This window comes from Cricetulus griseus (genome assembly GCF_003668045.3).
Source record: "Cricetulus griseus strain 17A/GY chromosome 1 unlocalized genomic scaffold, alternate assembly CriGri-PICRH-1.0 chr1_0, whole genome shotgun sequence".
In the NCBI taxonomy this organism is placed as follows: Eukaryota; Metazoa; Chordata; class Mammalia; order Rodentia; family Cricetidae; genus Cricetulus; species Cricetulus griseus.
In genome coordinates this window covers 238,384,644-238,410,473 of record NW_023276806.1, presented here as the reverse complement: position 1 = coordinate 238,410,473, position 25,830 = coordinate 238,384,644, and the positions used below count along the sequence as shown (strand labels likewise).

The window sequence follows — 25,830 nt, the reverse complement described above, 5'->3', positions numbered from 1 at the left end:
ATGGTGGACTTAGAGGCACTTGATATTTGTTCTGTTAAATTGCTACAGACATACAAATGTAACATGTTTCATGAGCGTAATCCATTCTGTCAGTCAAACAGCAGCAAGCATTTCTTCAGGAAAATACAGAAATAATATCTTTAAAAATTATGAGTATAATGCTTAGTTTGATTTCTTCATAATGATTCCTTTATGAGTTGGGCCAATCTCTGGAAGGCCTAAAATAGGAAGGAGATAAGAATTGAAGAAATTAGGATGTACTTTAGGAAACTCTTTCAAAATTCTGGAGATTTAAGTAGCATATCCACGTGAACATGGGATGAGGCAGTGAAAAGTAAGTTTGACAACAGCGTTGTCTGGGCACAATGCCCTCAGAAGCCATTGAAATGTGGGTAAGTATATACCAGGCTTATACAAATTCCCAATTTTTTAAAACTTAGAACTTTCATTCATCCTTTTCTATTTTGTATATTTTGTATTTTCATACATTTTCTCATCTGCAAACAGAACATAGAATTTGGTCTTCTCAAATCTGTTCACATATAGAGCAGGGCAAGCTTAGGGACAGCATAGTAGTAGCATGGGAAGCAAGTGAACAGAGGACACGCAGGGGCCTTGTCTCAGTACACATACACAGAGACAAAGACACACACACACACACACACACACACACACACACACACACACACACTTACACACACACACACATAGAGACACACAGAGACACATACTCACACAGACACACACACATATACATACAGACACACAGACACACACACAGACACACACAGAGAGACACACAGAGAGACACACTCACACACACAGACACACACTCACACAGACACATACAGACATACACACAGACATACACACACACACACACACACACATACACACACTCACACACTTCTAAAGTAAAGATAGGACACGCAGGGAACTGGTTCAATACACACAGACACACACACACACACACACACACACACACACACAGATACACACACTCACAACCACGGTAACACACTTCTAAAATAAAGACAAGACACACAGGAAACCTGTCCTACACACACACACACACACACACACACACACACACACACACACACACATATAACACACTCACACACTTCTAAAGTAAAGATAGGACACGCAGGGAACTGGTTCAATACACACACACACATACACACACATACACACACACACACACACACACACAGACACACACACTCACAACCACGGTAACACACTTCTAAAATAAAGACAAGACACACAGGAAACCTGTCCTACACACACACACACACACACACACACACAGAGCTCTGAAGGTCAAAGACAGTGTTTGGTTAGTAGCTCTTCCTTTTGTGCTTCTCTGCATACAGTTCTAAGAATCTTTTAAATTCTTTTTTCTTCAGAGATTTTCCTAATCATTTTTATGAATGCAAGAAGGAAGGAAAAGGTATTGCCACAGAGACTGTTGGACACCCCTCCCCCAAGTACAGTTCAATAAGTTCTGCCAGTTACTTGCAAAGACGACAAACTTCAACTCCAGTTTAGTCCACATTTGCCTACAGTTCATGACTGCTTCACTAAAATCTGGCTTTCAGGCCAGGCAGTGGTGGCGCATGCCTTTAATCCCAACACTCGGGAGGCAGAGGCAGAGGCAGAGGCAGAGGATCTCTGTGAGTTTGAGACCAGCCTGGTCTATAAGAGCTAGTTCCAAGACAGCCTCCAAAGCCACAGAGAAATTCTGCCTCGAAAAAACCAAAAAATTAAAAAAATAAAAAAAAAATCCAGCTTTCAGAAGTGTAGAAAGACATTAAATTCTAGGAGGCTGTGACTGAAGGGCATACTCACTAAGTCCATCTGCTCTGGAGTAACCAGAGAGAAGGCTGCTCTGAAGAAGGAGGTGGGGGCTGAGCTGTCGATGAAAAAACCATTTCCAGGAACCAATAAGACCTGTGAAAGATTACAGAAAACAGGTGAAGAAGAAATTAAAGAAAATGTACAGAAATGTAGTATTACTGTAGGGAGGACTACTTTAAGCTTAAAAGCCATTATTAAAAAAATAAATCCCAACAGAGAACAAAAATGTCATACAAAAATACATATGGCAATGATAGACAAACCTGAGCTCATGGAATTAGAAAAAAAAATTGCCACTGATATGACCAATGCTATTTCTTCTCCACATATAAAGAATAATAAAAAATGAGAAGAAAGCACCAAAATTTAAGTTTAAATGTGCAGAGGACAGGGTAGAAGAAATGGTAAAATAAAATAAAAATGAGTGGCTAATCTAGCTATAAAAGTAATATGAATGCAAACATTGAGGTTTCTAACTGGGACCCAAAAGCCAACTAGATATTGGCCTAACAAAGAGTAGGGACCAGTGTCTTAGGGAGAAACCTTGAAAGGTAAAGACCCTGGGATAGGAAGGAAGTGATATGTTTTAGGAAACTAAAAGGATGCAAATGTTTAATGCATAAAGCAGATAAAAATGTTAGTGTGTCAAAATGGGGTGAAGAAACAGCAAACTGCTCTTGTTATGGCCATGGTGGCAGGGACAGGTGAGTGACTGGGTACTGGCTCCCTCTTCATCCTAGACATACATGTACTTTGTTCTACCGTGATGATAATGGACTGAACCTCTGAAAATGTAAGGCACTCCATTAAATGTTTTTCTTTGTAAGAGTTGCTCTGGTCATGGTGTCTCTTCACATCAATAGAAACCCTAACTGAGACATCAGGACTACCTGCCTGGCTGTCTTGCTGGCCCAGGAAAGGGTTTTTATTGTCTTTACCAATAAGTCACAGGGAATGTAAGATACCCAAAGCTACATATGTGGTAAGGAGTGACTCTGCAATCAAAACAAATCCAGTTGCTGAGGAGAATTAGTGTATTTCTATCAGCCTAGCCCATCTGAATTGTAACTTCAAAATTTATTATAATTTAATGATTAGACAATATCCCAACCTAATATTCCAACATTACATGTGTCTGGGCCATAAAGTATCTTTCATCCCACTCAAAGAAAATTAGTTCAAAGAAATCATATACATTTTCTGTTGGCCACCTCCTTCTTTTACCTCTTTTTCAATAGCCTTTTCTTCAATCAGTCGTCGTGTGTCTGAGATTCCCTTAACTTTAATCCATAGAAAAAGCCCAGCTTTGGGAGCATGCCACTCTGCCAAACCTACAAAAAAAAGAAGATAGCATCTTCTAGACATTTCTGATGACACCAAACTCACAGATCCAACAGTACAGGTGCAGTGATTGTAAGCAAGGACTTACTTGTAGATAATTTGTTTCTGTGAAAGCATCTCAAAAATGTGATTTGATGAGACCCCCAAATTGATGTTTGGGGTTTATTTTAAAAAGCTCAGTGTTCTTAGGCATATACCCAAAAGAGGCCCATTTATACAACAAGGATATCTGTTCAACTATGTTCATAGCAGCATTATTTGTAATAGCCAGAACCTGGAAGCAGCCTAGATGCCCCTCAACTGAAGAATGGATAGAAAAAAATGTGGTACATTTACACAATGGAATACTACTCAGTGGGGAAAAAAAGGCAATAGAATCTTGAAATTCTCAGGCAAATGGATGGAACTAGAAGAAACCATTCTGAGCGAGGTAACCCAGTCACAAAAAGACAGGCATTGTATGTATTCACTCATATGTGGATTTTAGACATAGAGTAAAGAATTGCCAGCCTGCAGCCCAGGCTGCCGGAGAGGCTGGGTAACAAGGAGGACCCTAAGAGAGACATTCATGGTTCCTTGGAGAAGGGGAGAGGGACAAGATCGCCTGAGAAAATTGGGAGCATTGGGGGAGGGGGAGGGAACTAGGAGAATGAGAAGGGGAGATGAAGAGGGGTGAGGAAGACATGATGAGGCAGGGAAATTGAGTTGAGGGAAGAACAGAAGAGAGCAAGATAAGAGATAATATAATAGAGGGAGACATTATAAGTTTAAAGAGAAATCAGGCACTAGGGAAATGTCTGGAGAGCTACAAAGAAGACACTAACTAACAATCTCAGCAACAGAGGAGAGGTTACCTTAAATGCCCTCTCCTGAGATAATGAGATTGATAACTAATTCATATGCTGTCATATAGCCTTCATCCAGCAGCTGGTGGAAGTAGAATCAGACACCCACAGCTAAACCTTGAACTAAACAGGAATCCATAGAAGGAGGACTGATGAGCAAAGGGGTCCAGACCAGCCTGGTGAAACCCACAGAAACAGCTGATCTGAACAAGGGAAAACTCTTGGTCCCCAGACTGATACCTGGAAACCAGTATGGGGCTGATCCAGACCCCCTGAATGTGGGTGTCAGTGGACTTTAGGAGCCCATCCCACAAGGAGGGATACTCCTTGAGCCTAGATACAAGGGGGTTGACCTAGGCCCTATCCTAAAGAATATGACAGACTTTGAAGACCCCCTATGGAAGGCCTCACCCTTCCTGGGGAGCAGAAAGGGTATGGGATGGGTAGGGCGTTAGTTGAGAGGGGTAGGGGAGGAGGGGAAGGAGAGGGACATGGGATTGACACTTAAAATAATTTTCTTTCTAATAAAAAAGGAAAAAAGCTCAGTGTTGGGGTAAGGAATGTAGGGAGACAGTTGAGAGAGCAAGAAATTCAGTGTGTGTGTCTGTCACTCAGACTCACACTCACACCTAAGACAACAAACAGGCTGTTCCAATTTTAACGTTGATTCTTCAATTCTTTCTGGAGTTCCCTTGGATTCCATGAATTCCATTATTTATGTAATGGTTTGGATGCTCAGATGGATTAGTTTCTGCAGAAATGTAATCAATTAGGATAAAAGTACTAAAATCCAAGCATTCCAGGTCCATCTACAAGCGTTATATGTGAGTATTATGATATAAGAACTAAGGAGAAAGGACAAGTATGTTGAATTTAATTACTTAAAAACTCTTCCCATTAATATTTTGTCACCATTCCTTTATAAAGTGGTAGGAAAGCACTCTTATCATACACATATAATTCTGTTTTTAAATTCTTTTTCATTTAAATTCTTTAATTACTACTCATATTTACATAACCACCCCTCCCATTCCCTTGTCCTCCCATCCTCCCGTGTTCCCCCCACCCCCCAACCATCCCCCAACTCCTCCCCAGGGACAGTGAAGCCCTCCACCAGGTACCCTCAAAGTCTGTCATATTGTTTGGGGGAGGGCCCAGGCTCTTCTTGCTGTATCTGGGCTGCAATAGTTTCCCTCCATAGGGAATGGGCTACCAAAATCCATTTGTGCTCTAGGGTTAAAGATTGGCTCCACTGTTAGAGGCCCCATAGACTGTATTGGCCTCCTAGCTGGCACCCACATTCAGAGGGCTTGGTTTGGTCCAATGCTGGTTCCCCAGCTTTATGACTAGGTTCTCCATGCTCTCACTAGGTCAGGTCAACTGTTTCTGTGGCTTTCTGCAGCACCAACTTGGCTTCTTTGCTCATCCTTCCTCCCTCTCTACAAATGGATTCCAGGAATATGGTTCAGTGCTTAGCTATGGATGCCTGTTTCTGCTTCGAAAGCTACTGGATGAAGGCTCTAGGAATGGTAACCAAGGTAGACACCAATCTCATTATAGGGGAAGGGCATCAATGGCATCCTCTCCACCACTGCTTGGATTCTTAGTTGGGGTCATCTCTGTGTATCCCCTAACATTTCCCCTGTGCCAGACCTCTCTCCAAACCTGTACGGTCTCCCTCTATCAAGGCATCTCCTTTCTTGCCCTCCTCTATTCCTCCCCTGTCTCAGTCCTCTTGTTCTCCTCTCCCCCCCTCCCCTTCTTCCCTTCCTCTCCAGTCACATCCCATGCTCCCACTTTGTTCAGAGGTTCTTGCCCCCCCTTCTTTGAGAGACTATGCAATCTTCTCTTGGGGTCCTCCTTGTTTCCTAGCTCCTCTAGCAGTGTGGATTATAGACTGGTAATCCTTTGCTCTATGTCTAAAAGTCATGTATGAGTGAGTACACACCATGTTTGTCTTTTTGTGACTGGGTTACCTCACTCAGGATGGTTTCTTCTAGTTCCATCCATTTGCCTGTGAATTTCAAGATTCCATTGTTTTTTTTTCTGCTGAGTAGTACTCCATTGTGTAAATGTACCACATTTTCTCTATCCATTCTTCAGTTGAGGGGCATCTAGGTTGCTTCATGTTCTGGCTATTACAAATAATGCTGCTATGAATATAGTTGAACAGATGTCCTTATTGTATGAGTGTGCATTCTTTGTGCCCAAGAGAGGAATTGCTGGATCTGGCAGTAGGTTGATTCCCATTTTCCTGAGGGACCATGATATTGATTTCCAAAGTGGTTGTACAAGTTTGCACTCCCACCAGCAATGGAAAGTGTTCTCCTTTCTCCACATCCTTTCCAGCATAGACTGTCATTGGTGTTTTAATTTTAGCCATTCTGACAGGAGCAAGATGGTATCTCAGAGTGGTTTTGAGTTGCATTTTCCTGATGGCTAAGGATTTTGAGCACTTTCTCAAGTGTCTTGCAGCCATTTTAGATTCCTCTGTTGAGAATTCTCTATTTAGTTCTGCACTCCACTTTTTAATTGCATTGTTTGGTGTTTTGGTGGCTAGCTTCTTGAGTTCATTGTATATTTTGGTGATCAGTCCTTTGTCAGATGTGGGGATGGTGAATATCTTTTCCCATCTGTGGGCTGCCGTTTTGTCTTGCTGACTGTGTCCTTTGCTTTACAGAAGTTTCTCAGTTTCAGGAGGTCACAACTATTAATTGTTGATCTCAATGTTTGTGCTATTGGTGTTATGTTCAGAAAGAGGTCTCCTGTACCAATTTGTTTGAGGACCACCTACCTTCTCTTCTAGGAGTTTCAGTGTGGCTGAATTTATGTTGAGGTCTTTGATCCATTGGGATTTAAGTTTTGTGCATGGCGATAGATAGGGATCTATCTGCAATCTTCTACATGTCCAAATCCAGTTATGTCAACACCATTTGTTGAAGATGCTTTCTTTTTCCCATTGTATAACTTTAGCTTCAGGTATTAATAGGTGTGTGGGTTAATATCGGGTTTTCAATTCTATTCCATTGGTCAACCTGTCTATTTTTGTGCCAATACCAAGCTGTTTTCAAGGATTGACAATGTAGTACTTGTACAATTATCTGTAGGGAAACATTTCCTTCTCAAGAAAGCACCTATACTACTGTCTCTCCCACATCAAGCTGATCACATGTCCACATCCTCTCTAGAGATGCTACTGTTTATACTTATATTAACAACAGATGCTCCTCACTCACCACTTAACCATTTGTCTGCTGCCTCCAATACCGCATTCTTCTGGTCCCTGTAGAAATCAATAACTCTAGAAGACAAAGACAATGATATTGAGGTTCAAACCAGACACAAGAAAAGCTCTGACTGTAACCTGTAAGAATTTGTTTTCTGCTTCATAAGAACACTTATTACTTTGACATGTGTGCTGAAAAAAATTTAAAAAATCTTTCCCCCTTTTTATAGAGAAGTTAAAGTATAAAAACAAATAGAAGTCCATTTCTATATAAGATACAGAATTTAGATGTATAAAGTAACAGGATAGACCTTTGTGTTTGGTTGACTGAAGTAATGTCATTTTCAATGACAGATAACACTTGAATTGAAAGGAAACTGAATTGAGATGCTAAGTCACTGGTCTGGGAAAGAGGGGACTCTGTTTCTGCTTGCTCCTAAGTGGCTCAGGAGAGCACATATTTACATGACAAAAACAATTCATGACTGCCTCATTATACTGACCAGGCAAAGTGTGTGCTTTCACTCATTCTTACTTGAACCAGTTCCCATGTCCCCGTGTCCTTAGTTGATTATCAGATAAGTTTGTTTATATGTGTGGATACTTTTTCAGCTAAAACCATGAACCCTAACCTGGACCACTGTGGTATGGGTGGACAATAGTTTTGGCCAGACCTTAAATGCCACTGAGAAGACTTCATGTTACAACAAAAAGACTGTTGTGTTGGTGTGACTGTGAACATTGAAGAAGAAAGAATAAAGAGGATGGAGAGATGTCTCCGTGGCTAAGAACAGTTGCTACTCTTGCAGAGGACCTGGTAGGGTTTCCAGCCATACACAGCATCTCCTAACTAGTTCACAACAGCCTGTAACTCTGTTCTTGGGGAGCCAATGTCCTCCTCTGGTCTCCCAAGCACCAGGCCTGTGGTGTGCAAACATATACACAAGCAAACATTCATGCACACAGACTAAAAATAAGTCTTTGAAAGAGAAGGAAGGATAATAAATCAGTACTCAGGATGGTTTGTACTTTGTGTTCTGGGCTCCTATTTTGCTCACAAATATTTTAGCAGCCAACCTGTCTATGTGAGCCAGGAAGCCGTCTTCTCCCCATTGGTATAGAAGCTGTGATATCATGAGCTGAAAGAGAGAGAACAGTCTCACGTGATATCGTAGTTCATTCTCAAAAGCAAGGTTGCATGAATCACAGAAGGCAACCACTCTGCTTCCATGAAAACACACAGAAAGATGCAACACGGAGCCTAGATCAGATCAGTGACTTCAGTAGACTTCCATTGTTAACCAGGACAACAACAGTGCCCAGCAGGCTCAGTTAATAAAGCATGTGGGCCTGATTTGTACACAGGGATGCACACATGTATACTCACCCGCATCCACACATGTACATAGACATGAACAAATGCAAACATGCCCACAAAATCTAATCCTCTAGGCTATAACAGTTTCCAAATCCAGTATCTTTTCAAAGCTTGAGAGGAAGACACTAACCAGGCTGCTTTCTTCACATCATTATGAATCCCAACACAATGAAGCCAATGTTTGAATTACTTCATCAAATTCGGTTCTATTTTGTTTAGTGCTCCATAGGTTTTTTTTTTTAATGTTTGTTAATTGACTCACTTTTAGTGTTCTCCCAGAGACACAGATGAGTATGCCCAGATTCATGAGGATTCTGAGCAGGCAGAATGACTATACTAGCTTAAATGATTTCTCATTGGCTGCTTAGATTCGACCTCTGCAGATGCTGATCTGCCAATTCTGTCTTGGAAATGGAGATTCAGCATTTGATTTTTCTTCCCTGTCAACTTAAGTTACTGTTCCTTGCCTACAGCTGATTCTGATTAAAGATAAACAAAACCCAATGATGAATTGCACTTACCTGTGAGAGAGTGCAGGAATGCATTGATGAGACTTGTGTGTGTAAAACAATCCTCTCTATCAAGGACTTGGGGCCCGTCATAAACCCTACTCTCAACCTACAGAGAAAGAGAAAAGGGCTTCTACCAACCCCACATCAACAAGTAATGTGAATTATTTTGCTAATTTCATTAGGAGAAAAGTGATGACCTGGGGACAAATAGATCTTGATGACTTAAATATTCTAACCAAAGTACTTACTTCTTATTTAAAAAAACACCTAAATTTACTATAGATGATAAAATAATGCAAATATTACTAAGAATTTCTAACCATGGTATTCTAATACCAGTTTCCAGAATGCTGACCATACTCCTACAACTTAGACTCCTATCCAAGCATCTTTGAACACTAGAAATTATAGTACCCATTGTAAGAATAATACTGAAGTAAAAATACATATATGTCTATTAATGATCAAGTGTATTTTCATGCAAGTTGAATACAAGCCTTCTAAATAAGAAGAAGATCTTGAACTAAAAGATTTGAGGCTGGCTTCACGTTATAGATGAAAGCCTTACCCAGAGGACAGGATCTTTGAGAAGGTGTCAGCTCTGATCACACGGCCATCAACATCCATGGAGAGAAATGTTGGTACCCAGGGCTTAAAGAGAAAGAAAACCACTATTGGTTGGCAAACAACAGTTAATGTTGCATACTGACACTGAAGGGTCTCTAGTCATCCTGAGCATGGAAAACATGGCTCTGGTAGGCCTTGTCCTTCTCCCCCATTCCCTAGGCCTTGCTAAAAGCCATTAGATTATGTTCCTAAAGCTAGTCCCCAAGGTCTATTCCCTTATTTGACCAATCCCTCCTGCTGAGGCTGACTACCAAGGTACAGCTATCAAAAGAATTGAAGCCCAACAATTAAAAGCCCCCTTTGACTCACCTAATTAATGTGTCCAATTAAAATCGAACACTTCATTCTAATAGGGAGTCTCCCTCTTTACCTTTATAAACCATTATTTGCCTATGGGTCATATCTTTCTCCTCTCTATCCAGAGGCAATTCTTTGTCTTGCCCAACCACCAGGAAAAACACCCCTTATTCCTCTCCCTCATTCCCTTCCCCTTCCCTTCTATCTCCTATCTTTGTCTCCTTACTCCCTGTCTTTTGTCCTGCTTGGCAAATAAATCTCCTTTGTGCTGTGAACTTGGTCTTGGGGGTCCTGAGCTAAATTTTCCCTACAGACACTAAGATTGTCTTCAAAAATAGGACTAAGTTGATAGCTGGGAAACCAGTATAGGACTGTTCCAGAAACCCTGAATGAGGATGTCAGTTTAGAGGTCTGGGCAATCTATGGGGCCTCTGGTAGTGGATCAGTATTTATCCCTAGTTCACAAATGGACTTTGGGAACCCATTCCACATAGAGGGATACTCTCTCAGCCTAGACACACTGGCAAGGGTCTAGGCCCTGCCCCAAATGATATGACAGACTTTGAAGATCCTCCATGGAAGGCCTCATCCTCCCTGGGGAGCAGAAAGGGGATGGATAGGATAGGGGGTTGGTGGGGGGCAGGGAGAGGGAACTGGGATTGACATGTAATAGAATCTTGTTTTTAATTAAAAAAAAACTAGGACTAAGTGAGAAAGGAGTCCACAGTCACACTGACGGAAGGCAGGGCAAATCATGCTCTGCAAAACTATGCAGCAGAGAAGTTTGTGTCTTTTCAGTATATATAAAGGTAGGAACAGAATCCAGTTATAGGACTGGATGTCTGTAGTCCTGAAGGCATGTACTGGTTACTTACTGGCAGCGTGTACCACTACTACTGCCTGCTAGAAAACTGTTACCATGAAATGTAGCATACACTTATAGTGAGGATGACTTAAAAACAAAAACAAAAACAAAACAAAACCCTTGATCCTCCAGATGAGGGTCAGAGCACGTGACAAGGGCACAGTTATGTGGCTGTAGTGCCCTTCTCCATCAGTGGACAGCATTTACTGAGCACAGCCCTACTTCCCCTTCAGCTTGCATACCATCTCATCTCCCCTTAGCTATCATCCCAGTCAGCTACCATTACCACACTGAAGCTGAAATATAAGATGAGTCCAATATCATGTCCCTCATTTGATGTCTGAGGTAATACGAAATAGGATTCAGAGTTCAGCACCACCTGATGGGCTCTGCTCATCTGAAAGCATGTTTCAGACATCAAGCTACTATTCCAAAGGTAACTAATTTCTAGAAAGAACATTAATATAAAGAAGAAAACTGGAAAAACTGCAAGATTGAAAAAGTATAGAGAATACACTATTTATTCAAGTTCATTGACTCAAGCCAGGTTCACTTCCAATGCAGCTAATAAATTACTACAAATTATCTTTCGACAGTGACATAAGCCCACATGACCACGTACCTTATCGAACTGGAGAAAATAGTAAGGATCATCTTCTATTATGAGGAAATCATATTTTCTTGCAAGCTAAAATGTTAAAACAATAAATTTATCTCTTAAGGGCTGTCTAGAAGGAAAATTATTGGAATCACAGTTCTTTGTTCTCATTCATCCATTCATGAACTGTTGAGTTTCTATTATCCCCGACACTGAGGCTGGACATGAATGAGTTGCTAAAGGCTCCTTTTCTCATGCAAGACAGAATGTGCATAAGCCATTTGGGCAATGAATCAGAATTAAATGGAGGTCACATCTGAGGGAGAGTGATAGGACAGTGCACTGGCTAGTCTTATGTCAACTTGACTCAAGCTAGAGTTATCCAAAATGAGGGAACCTCAATTTCAAAAATACCTCCATAAGAGCCAGCTGTAAGGCATTCGCTTAATCAGTGATTATGGTGGAGGACACACCCCATAATGGGTGGTTCTATCTCTAAGCTGGTGGTCCTGGGCGTTATAAGAAAGCAGATTGAGCAAGAGATGGGGAGCAAGTCAGTAAGCAGCAGCCCTCCATGGCATCTGTGTCAGATCCTGACTCAGGGTTCCTGCCCTGCTTGAATTCCTGCCTTGACTTCCTTTGGTGAAGAACTGTGATAAACAGAATAAACCTTTTCCTCTCCAAGTTGCTTTGGTCATGGGGTTATATCACAGCAATAGTAACCCTAAGACAGAAATTTACTCAGGTCAAACCTCTGGGGAGCTCCTCCTGACAAGGTAAAATTAGAACTCAAGATGATCAGAATTGATTAATTATGCAGATATTAAGGAAGAGGATTCTAGACTGAGTAATGGATGAGTCTAGGATGGATGAGTGAAGGAAGAGATCATGGGGTGAACAAAAACTTGGGGCGATTAAAAGACAGAAAGGGATAATATGCCTTTGACATATGTAGTGCAGCTCAGAAGGGGAGAAAGAGAGAGAGAGAGAGAGAGAGAGAGAGAGAGAGAGAGAGAGAGAGAGAGAGAGAGAGAGAACAGAGTAACGGTATTCATCATACAGCCTCACAAACTTATAAAAAAATTATGTAACTTTAGAATTTCTGAAGCCACAAGGCTGACTTTTCATTTGCCATACAGCAGGGGCTAGGACTGGTTGCCATGCAAACAGTGACCAGTTAGACACTGGGGACCAAATGCAACAGGGTGGGTGATAATGTCATGATGTCATACAGTGTAGACAGACAGTGGATTAGGAAGCAAGGCCAGGAGTAATGGTGAAGAAAGATCAACTTAGAAGAACTTGGTGGTGCAGTCCACAGGATGAATTGGATATTAGAAGGGGAAAGAGAGAATAGCAAAGAAGAAATGAAGGTAATTCTTCATTATTATTGAGGCCGGAGAGCATGGGGGTTGGTTGTATATGAAAGGTTTAGGGTTGGGGCCAGGGAAAAGCCAGGAGTTCTATTTGGGCCAGGTTAATTTTGAAATGCTATTGTCATCTATGGAGATATCACAACAATACAAAAGTTAGAGTTCAGGGAGGAGATGGAGCTGAGAAAGGGGGAAATCATCTTATGCAAAATGAACCAGATTTACAACCATGGAATCAGATAATATGATCATCCGGGAATATGTAGATAGTACAGCTCAAGAGAGAGTCCCGGAGAGATAAAATAAAACAAATATCAAAGCAATATCTTGAACCTTTATGTTTTTCAGGTAAAAAGCACTGGTTGAAATCTGTCTGTGAGTCCACTGCACACAATTAGGTTCCATGTAGTTAAACAGAGCATAACACTTCTTTTTAGAGCAATTTTTAGGGAAAGGGCAGAGACTCAGGTGCAGCAACAAGACCTTACAGAAGGCTTTTGAGCTTAGTTTTTCAGATTTATGTACATCTCTGTGTAGGCTTGATATTAAAAAACTGGCAATAATACAAGTCATCATAGGTACCTAAAGAGAGTTTAGAAAGAAGAGACCCCTGTCACTTTTTAAAAAAATGCTTTGTAGCCTGGAATGACAATGAGTAGCAAATAGCAAGTCTAAAATACAGGGCAAACACAAGCATCCAGTAATGGGAACCAGATGTCTTTTCATAGCAGGTTGTCAAGAATGCCATTTTTCATGTATTAAAATACCAATTAAGTGAAAATAAATTCAGAAACAGAGATGTGGCAATTTGTTGTGTATTACTTCAGTAGGAACTTTGGCATAGATGACGGAGTCTCTTTTATTAAAAGTTATCTTCCCGGAAAACAAGAGAATAGTAGGAAAAGCAACTTGAATCGAAGACTCTCCCAAAAAGGTAAACAAGAATACAAAACACATCTTGGCACCTTCTTGTAAATACCTCATAGATTTCCTTCTTGCGGTCACCTGTCAGTGAGTAGCCTGTAGGATTGTTACCATTTGGGATAGTATAAAGCAATTTTGGAGTCTTTTTCGTGGGATCCCTGGAATCTTCTGGTTTCCACTGGGAAAGTATTTTTTTGAGACCCTCTGGAATAATCCCATGCTCATCACTGGGGACATTAATAATGTTGCTACCCAATGGTTTTATCTGTGGATGACAAAAAAAAGAGAGAGAGAGAGAGAGAGAATGTAGTATGGTTACGAAATGCTCCATTTTCTTTTAAAAACGAGTCAACAACTGAGCTATTTATGCCCTTAAATATGTAAAATGTACTCAGCTCCAAGCTCCAGAGGGCTGAGCTGTGTATTGTAATCCTATAATTCCTCTGAGGACAGCAATAGCTGCTTGTGCTTCTTAGCCTCATTGGTATTATGCTTGGTCATGTGTGTCTTATTCCGGTTCACAGAAGGTGAGCAGCAACTGACATGCTCATTTTTCCTAAGCAGAAACTTTAAAATACCAGCTATTGGTTGTCTATGTGGTTTTTTTCTTTTTTTCATTTGCCCCAAGACTGGCAATGTTCTGAACAGAGGGTGATTCTGTGAGATTGGGGCTTGGAAGGAAGATGCCAGGATGCAAGCTGCAGGTAGCCTTGTGCTGGGTGTGTAGTGTGAGAGAAATAAACAAAGCTTGGTAGCTGGCAGTGCTTGAGACTTGCCTCTTCTCACTGAACTATCTTACACGAGGTGGAAATGGTTCATCAGTATCTATGGGCAACTATGGGCAAGGCCGTAGGCATTCTGCAGTGCTGTGACAAGGTACACAGACAAAACTATTTAAGAAGGACAGGTTTATATAGACTCACGGTTTCAGACATTTCACTCCATTGTGGCAGGGAGAACACAGAGGAGCAGAGCAACTCACATCATGGTGGTTGGGAAAAGAGAGAGAGAGGGTGAGGGAAAGGGGTGGAGGTAGGGGTAGGGGAGAGAGGGTAAGAGCTATAGGGAGAGAGGGAGGGGGTAGAGGGCAAGAGGGAGAGAGGGAGGGAGGGTGTGGGAGAGAGAGAGAGAGAGAGAGAGAGAGAGAGAGAGAGAGAGAGAGTTAGTTCTCAGGCCAATCAGCCTAACAACAAACACTAGTCATTAATTATATCTCTCTAGGCAGATTGGTAAGGTTGACAGTCAGGAAGTTCTGAATTGGAGGTCTCCATCAAATCCCTCCCCTCAGATCTCAGGAAACCCTGTGCAAAAGGAGATGGAAAGCCAGAGGGGGTGGAGGGCATGGCGCTCTTAATGAACCAAGAAAGATGCATATGAACTCACAGAGACCGAAGCAGCAAGCACAGGACCTACATGGGTCTATGCCAGTTCCTCTGAGTATATATTATAGCTATTAGTTTAATATTTGCATGGGATTCCTGATTGGGGATTAGTGGGTCTCTGACTCTTGTGCCTGCTCTTGGGACTCTTTTTCTGTTGAGTGGCTGTGCCCAACTTCAATATGAAAGTTTTTGCTTCATCTTATTATGTATTATTTGGTCATGTTTGGCCATCTCTTAGAATTTTTTTCTCTTCTAATGAGAGATAGAAAGAAGGCGGATCTGGAGGGATGGGAAGAAACTGGGAAGAGGAGAAGGAGGGGAAAACTATAATCAAGACATATTGCATGAGAAAATAATCTATTTTTAATCAGTTCTACCACCCTAACAGCATGGACAAGTGGATCTAATTATTCTACAGGATGTGGCGAATTCCTATGCTTCTTTGATGGGAAAACTGCCACAGTTCCTAGAGCCATTCCTTGTATGACCTGACAGTTGTGAATTCTCTGTTAATTCCAGTTGCACTGTCCTGTTTCTTCCAGTTGTGGACACAGCCATGCTAGAATGGGATGCCCTGACCAACTGAGTGGTTGGTGGTGAGGCAGATAACAACCCTCTTCCTGCAGGTTGCAGGCTCACTGCTTTATCACTGGAGTAGGAACTCCTGACTATGCCATATTTGTTTAGAGTTACAGTAAATTGACATGTAACATGGCTGTACTTGGGCAATTGGCAAGGAAAAAGCAAGTTTTTGTGAATTAAGTCACATTTGATGTGAAATATTAAGAAATTGGACATGGCTTTCATATTGTGTAATCTTAGCACATACTCCTTTCCTTTGTAAAGAAGAAATAGGGTACGTTCAGTGTGTCACATACACCTTTTAGGAAGCTTTGGGGTACAGATGAAGATGCTAATTATAATTTTTAGTGGAGAGGCATTGTCTTTTATTTGTTTATATCCTCATATTGCTGTGAATTCAAAGAAAAACAGCAGAAAATCCAATCAGGTTTAGAAATGTAAGCACACTTTACATAATATAGCTTTTAAAACACCAAAGTGTATTGTAAGTCTACAAATAGGAAGGTTGCAGCTCAGTATTTGTAGTCATTAAGTTCCACAAATCCATTAAGCGCAAATGGATTCACAGCACACTCACACATAATCACCAACACCTTTGTCTGAAAGTCAACCACAGCTTAAGTAAACTTGATAATATGATCCAAAAAAATACTCAGATGAAATTGAATATATATAGTCAAAATAATTTCATTTTCTTAAACTTTAGTTTTAAACTAAAAATTTACCTACTCCTCACCCCGCCTTTGTCTTTCTCACAGCTCCTATCCTGGATGTTCAAAACATATCATGATGATATAGATATAACCATGTTTCCCGTAAAAGCGCATCTCTGCTAGCGCTGAGGAATTGGAACACAATCTCTTTCCACTCCTTAAATGTATGACCAAATGGTGGTAGTAGTTCATTGCTGTTAAGAGTGAGTCACCAAATGTATGTACAGGCTTCCAGACAACTTCAGTGGACTTTTTGGAAACCAAAAACTCTCTAAAAGCAATTTAGTAAGAGTGCACTTTTTTTTTTTTTGCTTTATCTATGTTCCTCTGTGCGTGCGTGCGTGCGTGTGTGTGCGTGCGTGCGTGCGTGCGTGCGTGCATGTGTGTGTGTGTGTTGCATGTATAGACCTAGGTTGATGTTGGGGAACCATCCTCTACTGATCTTCCATCTTATTTATTAAGTCAGGCTCTCTCCGTCAAATCTATACACAAAGCTACTCTAGACACCCAGCTTGCTTGTGGATTCCCAGGCTCCACCTTCTGTGTTTGGAATTACAGATAGGCTTCACTCCCACCAGAATTTACTTGGACTTTGGGCATTTGAACACTTGTCCTCTCCTTGCATAAACCACAATGAGCCAACATTTTAATCCCTTAAACTTCTCCCCAGTCCTCCAAAAACGCTTTTTTAAAAAAAACAAACCATGATTTTTGTTTTGAAAACAGCAGCTTTGACCTTAGAGTTTTGATGTTAATATGATTAATAACATATCATGTACTCAGAATTCAGCTGTCACACAAAATCAAGCATCATATTAAATTGTAATGAGAGAGACTTTACCGTGAGAGACAGGTTGAGGACCAAATGACTGTTCAGATGATAATAAATCACACAAATTTTGGACACTATTAAGTTTTTTTGCAAAGAAAGAACTCATCTTAAAAGGGTTTTTGAGGTGACAGACATTCTAAAGGGCTGTAAGAGACTTGCTGTTTTGTAAAAACATGTACTTACAGCATAAAGAACTCCAGTATACAAAGGTTCGTTTATGAGGATAATGTCTCCAGGACTAATGAGCATTTCAAACACCTGACAAAGGAAGCATAGGTTAGCTTGGATAGAATAGCTCCCATCTTCAGAACATGTTTCTTTTGTGCTCCCAGGATCTAAAGGGAAAGTGGGAAGTTTTTTTTAAGGGCTAGGTAATAACCATTGTGTGAGCCATAGTGTTTCTGTTGCAGCTGCTCATCTCTGCCTCCATAGCAACAGAGCAGCCACAGGCAATGTGTAAGTAAATAAGAGTATCTGGTGCCAATAAAACTTTATTTACCAGCTTAGCTGATGGTCTGGATTCTGCTGTCCAGCAGTATATTGACCTCCGTTGTAGGGTAAAATGAAGAACATAACTGGTTTGGCTCATAAAATTCATCTGTTTCTTTTATTGATTTTTGGAAAATGTTGACCTTGTTAGATGTTGACTATGAGTCAGGCCAGGGAAGAGTACTAGAGACAAAATCCTTGCAAAATGACCAGGTTCCTACTGTCATGAGGTAGCTAGACACTAATTAGATAATTATCTCAATAGAGAGGCCAAATCCATGGTGAGTACTGTTAGGGTCAGGTGCCCAACATCACGGACATCTCATTGCAGGACTTTGGCACTCAGAGAATGTAGGTAAGACTTCATCGAGGAAGTGATGTCCTGGTGTATGAAGGATAAGTGACAACTGGTATCTTTTGGTAAACTGGGAGACTTTTGGGACTTGAGGTGGAGTGTGAAAAGGCAGGGAGGGAGAGAGGGAAAGGCAGAGAGGGAAGGAGGGAGGGAGGGAGAGAGAGTGCCCATGCGCTCCAGAGAGAGAGACAGAGAGAGAGACAGAGAGAGAGAGAGAGAAAGAGAGAGAGAGAGAGAGAGAGAGAGAGAGAGAGAGAGAGAGAGAGAGAGAGAGGTGCAGTCAAAAAGAGACTACACCACGAAATCATTCAGGCCATAGAGGTGATTAAGGACTTTGGAAGGGAGAGAACAGGAGTAGCCACATTATCAGGCATGCAGTTTAGGAAGGTAACTTCTGACTACAGTATAAAATAGTAAGAGAAGAGGGAGAAGTTTGGAGGACTGTTTGGGAATTACTGCTATGGTCCCAGGGCTAAACATTGGTAGCCTGAGCTAGAGAGGTGGCACTGTAGGAAGGCCTGAGAGGTATTTAGGAAATGAAAACCAATGGGTCATGCTTATGGTCTATAAGGGGCTGAAGGATTAGAGTTGAAGATTTTTAGTGCCAATCACTTGAACACAGAGCTCAAAAGTAGCCCGTATGTGATCGAGATGAGTTTTTTTTTTTTCTGCCTTAAACATTCTGTTATAGTGTGAGGTAGACAAATGGACAAATGTATTTGGGAAGAGCACAGAAGTGTTGGGTATGTGCTTCATCACACGGGTGTGCCCAAACTCAGATGCATTGTGAAGATATACTCAAGAACTGAGGTGTGATGTCAGGAAATCAGGATGAGGTAAAGGAGGACTCACAAGTCTGATGTACGAGACAACGGGGAGTTGGAGTGTCAAACAAGGATGGAGTGGTCAGTACTGCTAAACAGTATTTAGTAGTTAAGGGTGACAAGGTTTGGTGGTGTGGGCTGTGTGAAGACTCCTGATGTCATTCGTCGAAGGCAAAAGTTTTTCCGGTACAAATGTGTGGGTCTATCATGACTCAACTGTGGGAGGGTGAAGGAATAGGGAGAGTGATATGTAAATAAGAGTGCTTCTAAAATAAAAAAGAATTTAAAAAAGAAGGGTTCAAGTCCAAGCACAAACCAGCTACCATGGAACACATGGAAGAAATATTAAACCAGATTTCAACACGCTCTCTGTAATAAAGCCCCTATACTAACTTCCTTTTTTTGATATGACTGGAATTGTAACAGATAATGAAGAAACAATTTTCTGTCCCTTTCCACAAGGAAAGGTCACAGTGTGCTTCCCAATGAAAATCACTTCTTTGAGAGAATTCCTAAATCTCAGTCTGTAGACTCACAAAGGTTTCCCTGCTGGCAAAAATATATACAGTAGCTAATTCTTTTTCTAAGCACAAATATAACAGGTTATTTTGATTTCTGATATCAATTGATTAACCTAAAGCATTGTACCTGACCCTTGTGTATCATCAATCTTCCCCCTTGCCTCTTGCTATCTTTTGACTTTGAATTTCCCATTTATTATCCTAGGTGAAGTGAAAAGGGTCTACTAGTAGTCCACAAAACATGACCCCCTTATAGTGTGTGGGAGATGACTGCATTGAGGAGTGTGCTTGATTATACACAAAACCTTTCTTCTCCCTCCTTTCTTACCTTACAGAGACCATCCTGGCAGCCAGAGGTGATGCAGATATCCATTTGTCCTTGAGTGGGTGGGTAGTGGACAGTGGGGGGGTTGTGCAACTTTATTTGCAACTGTTTTAGCCATGATAGAAGTTCTGGAATTCTAAGGCATACAATGCATTTCACAATTTATGGTCATAATAATCATAGAAATAGTAGGCAGAGAAGAAATAGTGAGTTAATATCAAACTCATTATACATTCAATTTAACAATCCCTCAAATGCCTTTCAGCAGTTTCAGTATTCTCACTTAAAAAATGAGGCAATAGAGTGAGACATTAAGAGATTCACATAAATTCAATCAGCCAGAAATTCACATAAAGCTGGTCACTTAATCCATGTGCCACGCCTGAATCCACATCCTACTTATGTGGAAGCCTGAAGGCTTGTTTCCTCCAGGACTTTCATTACATAGTAGAGTCTTTGCTATACTAGGAAGATTACTACAAGCTATCTAGACGTTTACCCAATTCATGTGCACACTAATAGCATGATTTCAACAAACTCTTCAAACACAGAGGAATTTTGTTTGTATGTATGACTGTGTATATAGCTCAGGCTGGCCTTGAGGTGATGAATATTCCACTATACCTGAACACAAATACATTTAGTAAACAATTGTATAAAGAATTAATAAATTAACCTTTATCAGTGGGAGAAGACCAGGTAAAAGAAGTCTTAAGATATATGGTTCAGTTTGCCTGTCAGCAGTTAGACATTTGAACCTATGGAAGCAATGCATTTGTGCCTGCTTAATAGGAAACATCATGGCACCTGGCAGAAAACCAGGTAGGCTACCTGCAGATCTTCTCTGATCTCTTATCTCCCCAAGACTCAATCTCTCAGTCTCTTTCTTAGTCCTGAAACAGATCATCAGCTGCAGCCTCCCTTCCCCTCTGCCCACATCTTCTGTAGACCCCACAGAGCATTCCTCCCTGACTGCCCTTCCTCCACTCATCACCACATCCCAGCCTTCATCACCAGCAGTCACTCCCTGTGAACATACCAGCTGAGCAGGCCAGTACAACAGACAATACACAGCCATCACACTCTGAAAATCCAGAGAGGAAACAGAAACCAAGGAACACAACACCCACCCAACAAAGACAAACTTAGAAATTGGCACCTAGACCTATAAGCATCTCAAACCCAGATGCCAATACACCAGCATAAAAATACAAACAATAACAGGCAGGACAGTATATCTCCACTAGAGTCCAGCTATCCTACCACAACACTCCCTGAATATTCCATCATAGCTGAAGCAAAAAAAAAAAAAAAAAAAAAAAGGACCTTACAACCAACTATATGAAGATGATAAAGTTCCTTAAGGAGGAAATGAATATATCCTTTACAGAAATCCTAGAACCCACAAACAAACGAGTGGCAGCCTAAAGAATGGGAAAAGATTTTACCAATTCCACACATCCAATAGAGAACCGATATCCAAAACATATAAATAATAAGCTAGATATCAAAACACTAAATAATACAATTAAAAATGAGTTACAGATCTAAATAGAGATTCTCAATAGAGGAATCTAAAATAGATGAGAAATGTTTAAAGAAATGTTAACATCTTTAGCCATCAGGGAAATGCAAATCAAAACTACCTTGAGATTCCATTTTACACCTGTCAGAATGGCTAAGACCAATAACACAAGTGACAGCTCATGCTGGAGAGGATGTGGAGCAAGGGGAACACTCCTCCATTTCTGATGGGAGTGCCAACTTGTACAGCCACTATGGAAAATCAATATGGAGGTTCTTCAGAAAGTTGGGAATCCATCTACTTCAAGACCTGGCTATACCACTCCTGGACATATACCCTAAAGGATGCTCCAACCTAGTTGAGAAGGTCACTTGCTCAACCCTGTTCACTGATGCTTTATTCATAGTAGCCAGAAACTGGAAACAGCCTAGATGTCCCTCAACAGAAAAATGGATAAAGAAAATGTGATACATTAACATAATGGAGTGTTATTCAGCTGCTAAAAAGTGCCATCACAAAATTCACATGCAAATGGATGAAGCTAGAAAAAAAACATTTTGAGTGAGGTAACCCAGACACAGAAAGAAAAATGTGGCATATAGGTATGTATTCACTACATAGATACTAGCAGTTAAGTAAATGATAACCAAGCTGCAACCCATAGACCCAAAGTGGTTAGGTAAAGAAGAATGGTCTGGAGGGATATATGGATCTCCTTGGGAAGGGGAAATTAAGTAGATTTTGTGGGTGGATTAGGGGTGGGTGGGATCAGGTAGGGGGATGGGATGGAGGAAGAGAGTTTGGAAGAGATGACTGGAATCGTGGGGCATTTGGGGGGTAGTGTGGAATCCTAGTGCAGTGGAAGCTTCCTGAAATCTATGAAGGTGATACTAACAAGGATTCCTTGTAATGGGGGATATGAAGTCTCAACAGGCCATTTCTTGTTGCCAAGTGAGACTTGCAGTGGCAGGACTTGGTTGCATTCATTTGGGTTGTTGGTCACAGGGGTCCTATGGAAATCCTGGAACAACGAAGGCTATTGCTAAAACAAAGGGTTGCTCTCTGCAAACTGACAGCAGGGGACAATACCCACACAATTCAGTGGACATGGAAAAGTGGAGTTGGTGCCTACAAGGAGCCTTCATGCCTATGCTCCAGTCTCTTTGGCATGGGAAGGTACTCTGTAGACTAGTGGAAGAGAAATGTGAACATCAGCTCAGGCACAAAGCCTTTGATCTACCATCTGTGCAGCCTGTAAGATATGCCAGGCCAATGGCAGCACAATTTTTGGGAGTATCCAGCCCATGTCTGATTTGACTTATGACTCACTCCATGAGAAGGAACATATAATTGACACTGCTTAGGTAATCAAGACCCAGAGACTAGATAGCCCAAAGTCCTAGGGTAAAACCAAACAAAACCCAAAAAACAAACAAACAAACAAACACCATTGAAATGATTCCAAATGATACTCTGCTATACTCATAGATCAGTGCCTTGTCCAGTCATCATCAGAGAGGCTTCCTCTTGTAGTAGATGGGAACAGATGCAGGGACCCACAGACAGACATTATGTAGAGAGAGAGAGTCTAAATTAGAGATCTCCATCAATTCCCTCCTTGCAGAGCCCAGTGAATGCCATGGGAAAGGAGTGGAAAGATGGTAAGAGTTGAGGACACCAGGAGAACAAGGTACTCTGAATCAACTAAGCAAGGTTCATCTGAACTCACAGACTGAAGCAGCAAGCACAGGACCCATATGGGTCTGCACCAGGTCCTCTGTACACATACTCTAGCTATTTAGCATCTTATGGGATCCCTAATTATGAGAATAAGTGGATCTCTGACTCTTGTGCCTGCTCTTGGGATTCTTCCTGTTGGGTTGCTGTGTCCAAACATGAAAGTTTTTGACTTATATTTTATTTTGTCATATTTTTTATCACTTAGAATCTAGTGGATGAGGGAGTGGATTAGCAAGGGAGGGGATGTGGGGAAGAACTGGCAAGAGTGGATGAGGGGAAACCATAATCAGGATATATTGTATGAGAAAAAAAATCTGTTGTCAATAAAAAATAAAATCCCCATTTAATTCTTAAAAAAGTAACATCAATGTTGTTCACTGTTTTATCCATTCTCTCTCTTTTTTCCAGTATACTGCTTCACCTAGCATTCTTTTTAGTGTCCCACTCAGCTCAAATGGTACCTTCTTCTAGATTTTTTTCCTCTGGCTTTCCTAGTCATTTACATTTAGTGCTGATTTTGCCTTTAGTATTTGAAAATTTCTTCTCCAAATTTTCCCAGGCTTTGTACTTCTCGTTAACAAAAGGACTAAGTCACTTTGCCAAAGGGGTATGACAATGAGCCAATAGAAATCTATCATCTATTGATAGCTTACCCGTAGCTTGGAGAATACTGAAGGGCTCTTTTGATCATATCTTCTTTAAATTGGATGGTGTTTCCATTTTCCACAGTGAAAGTAGCCGTCTTAAAGGGGAACATGGTTGGGTTTGGACTTCCAGGAGCCAGAGATATGAGGGATTTTGGTGCTTTGGACATTATGTCAGCTATGATAAACGTGAAAAAGAAGAAAGAATATGTCTCCTGAAGCTTACTTTAAACAGACAATTCATTATGCATTACCATCAACTATCATGTTTTACAACTTCTAGTGATACAATGTGCTGTGGCTTGTATGTGGATGTCTCTGACCAATTGCTAAATTAGAATCTAGTACTCAAAAACCACAAAGATGGCATTAGATCATGATAACTCTGCCCTCAGAAATGGAACTGGTGTTCTTATGAAAGTAGCCGAGCTGCAGTGAGAAGCATCATCTGGAATTACCTTCATTGGGTGTCTGATGTGGGACTTCCCAGCCTCCAGAGCCGACAGAAGAACATTCTTGCTATTTATTAAATTACCTGCTCATGCTAGTCTGGCATAGTGGCCTACTGCACTACGATAGAACGCTAGTCTAAAATAAATACGAACTGACTTTTTCTAGGCTTCCTCACTTGTGGAGGGATGGAAGAATCTGGATGGCCAAGAAAACCGGAGAGGGTTCTGGAATCAAGCAAAGGGCCACAGTAGCAGAGGGCCTTTGTCCACTCATTCCAAGACCTACCTGTGTGCCCTAGCTCCACTTCTGGCTTCCAGTTCCCAGGCCCTTCACGCCATACCCCTGCATTCCCATCTTCCCTGCAGAGCCTTTCTCTACAGCCGGCTTGAAGGCATTTGCCCTCCTCCGACCCCCAGCGAAAGTACTCATTGCCATGCCTTGCCTCAGCTCAGGTTCCTAGCAAACAAAACTTATCTATTCCTTTTTCAACTAATGCCCACAGATTGTCTTCACACTTGCAAGCAGCGGTGACCCGCACAACAGTGCACCGCGCAGAGCTTCTGAGAAGAAAACATCCCTCTTGCAAACCAGGGGAGGCGCAGACTTTGTTTTTCACCTGTGGCTCTGATGGGGGAAGGCTTTCTGGCAATGCTGGTTGCAGTGAGGAACCGTGAGTAATTCATGTCTCCGCCGGTCGCTTGGCGCAGGACTAGGAAAACCAATCACTTAGAAGGACCTCCCAGCTCACCGGGGTAGCACAGTCAGCTGTCTCAGCGTAATGCTGCAGAATGCCACCCAGCCTACCGGGCTGCAGGCTGCCTCTGGTGACTGCGATGTAAATAGGCTCGGGCCTGGGGTCTGCAGGGACAAAGTCTATCTGCAGAGGGGGCGGGAACCGGGCGGACAGCAGACTGCAGTAGGCCACGCCCTCTTCCACCCCTTGCCCAGGCCTATGGCAGCCAAGGGCAGACAGTGGCTGTACTGCAGTCCACTCGCCAAAATGGGCGTGTGGAGATGTGAAAGGCAAGATTTCGCAGTGATGCATAATCGCAACCGGGATTACTGCCCAAATCCACAAAAACACAGCATGGATCCTTGACCTTGAAGGTCAGTGTCCGGAACATAGAATCGCCTTTTAACAAGGTTCTGGCCTGCCAGATCTTTGAAATGAGCCCCTGGAACCGTACCTGACCTCAGGTCCTTTCGCGCCCTCTGGTGGTGGCTTTGTTCCATTGCAGTGGGTAGGCCAGTATCAAGGCTGTGTTAAATTTTTTTCTTTAATAAAACTCTTGTTTTTGTTTTTTTTTGTTTTTTGTTTTTTGTTTTTGTTTTTTTTTTCGCTGAGTAATACTCCACCGTGTAAATGTACCACATTTTCTCCATCCATTCTTTAGTTGAGGGGCATCTAGGTTGCTTTTACGTTCTGGATATTACAAACAACACTGCTATGAACATAGTTGAACATGTTGTATGAATGTGCATCTTTTGCATATGCCCAAGACTGGAATTGCTGGGTCTTGAGGCAGACTGATTCCCATTTTCCCGAGGAACCTCCATAATGATTTCCAAAGTGGCTATACAAGTTTGCATTCCCACCAG

At 41.5% G+C, this 25,830-nt stretch overlaps 1 protein-coding gene across 1 annotated transcript; it reads right to left on the bottom strand.

The window, feature by feature from the left end:
• On the bottom strand, positions 1-25,058 carry LOC100771752 (kynurenine/alpha-aminoadipate aminotransferase, mitochondrial). Its single transcript, XM_027394085.2, has 13 exons — positions 24,848-25,058; positions 23,788-23,956; positions 19,873-20,005; positions 17,539-17,613; positions 13,902-14,111; positions 11,574-11,639; positions 9,731-9,813; positions 9,172-9,268; positions 8,350-8,411; positions 7,283-7,347; positions 3,085-3,191; positions 1,852-1,953; positions 1-218 (listed from the first exon to the last, which is right to left on the bottom strand). The coding sequence occupies exons 1-13, from the start codon at positions 24,912-24,914 to the stop codon at positions 177-179; spliced, it is 1,278 nt and encodes a 425-aa protein (XP_027249886.1). The 5' UTR covers positions 24,915-25,058; the 3' UTR covers positions 1-176.
• Positions 25,059-25,830: the final 772 nt, after the last annotated feature.

What these genes read in the sequence shown, in the direction of transcription:
- LOC100771752 (XM_027394085.2), bottom strand. Translation starts at nt 24,914, where the DNA reads ATGAATTACTCACGGTTCCTCACTGCAACCAGCATTGCCAGAAAGCCT. An exon ending in GCAAGAAGGAAATCTATGAG is followed by an intron (nt 11,640 to 13,901) that starts GTATTTACAAGA and finishes TTAACATTTTAG; the next exon opens with CTTGCAAGAAAATATGATTT. An exon ending in ATTTTCTCCAGTTCGATAAG is followed by an intron (nt 9,814 to 11,573) that starts GTACGTGGTCAT and finishes TTTCTCTTTAAG; the next exon opens with CCCTGGGTACCAACATTTCT.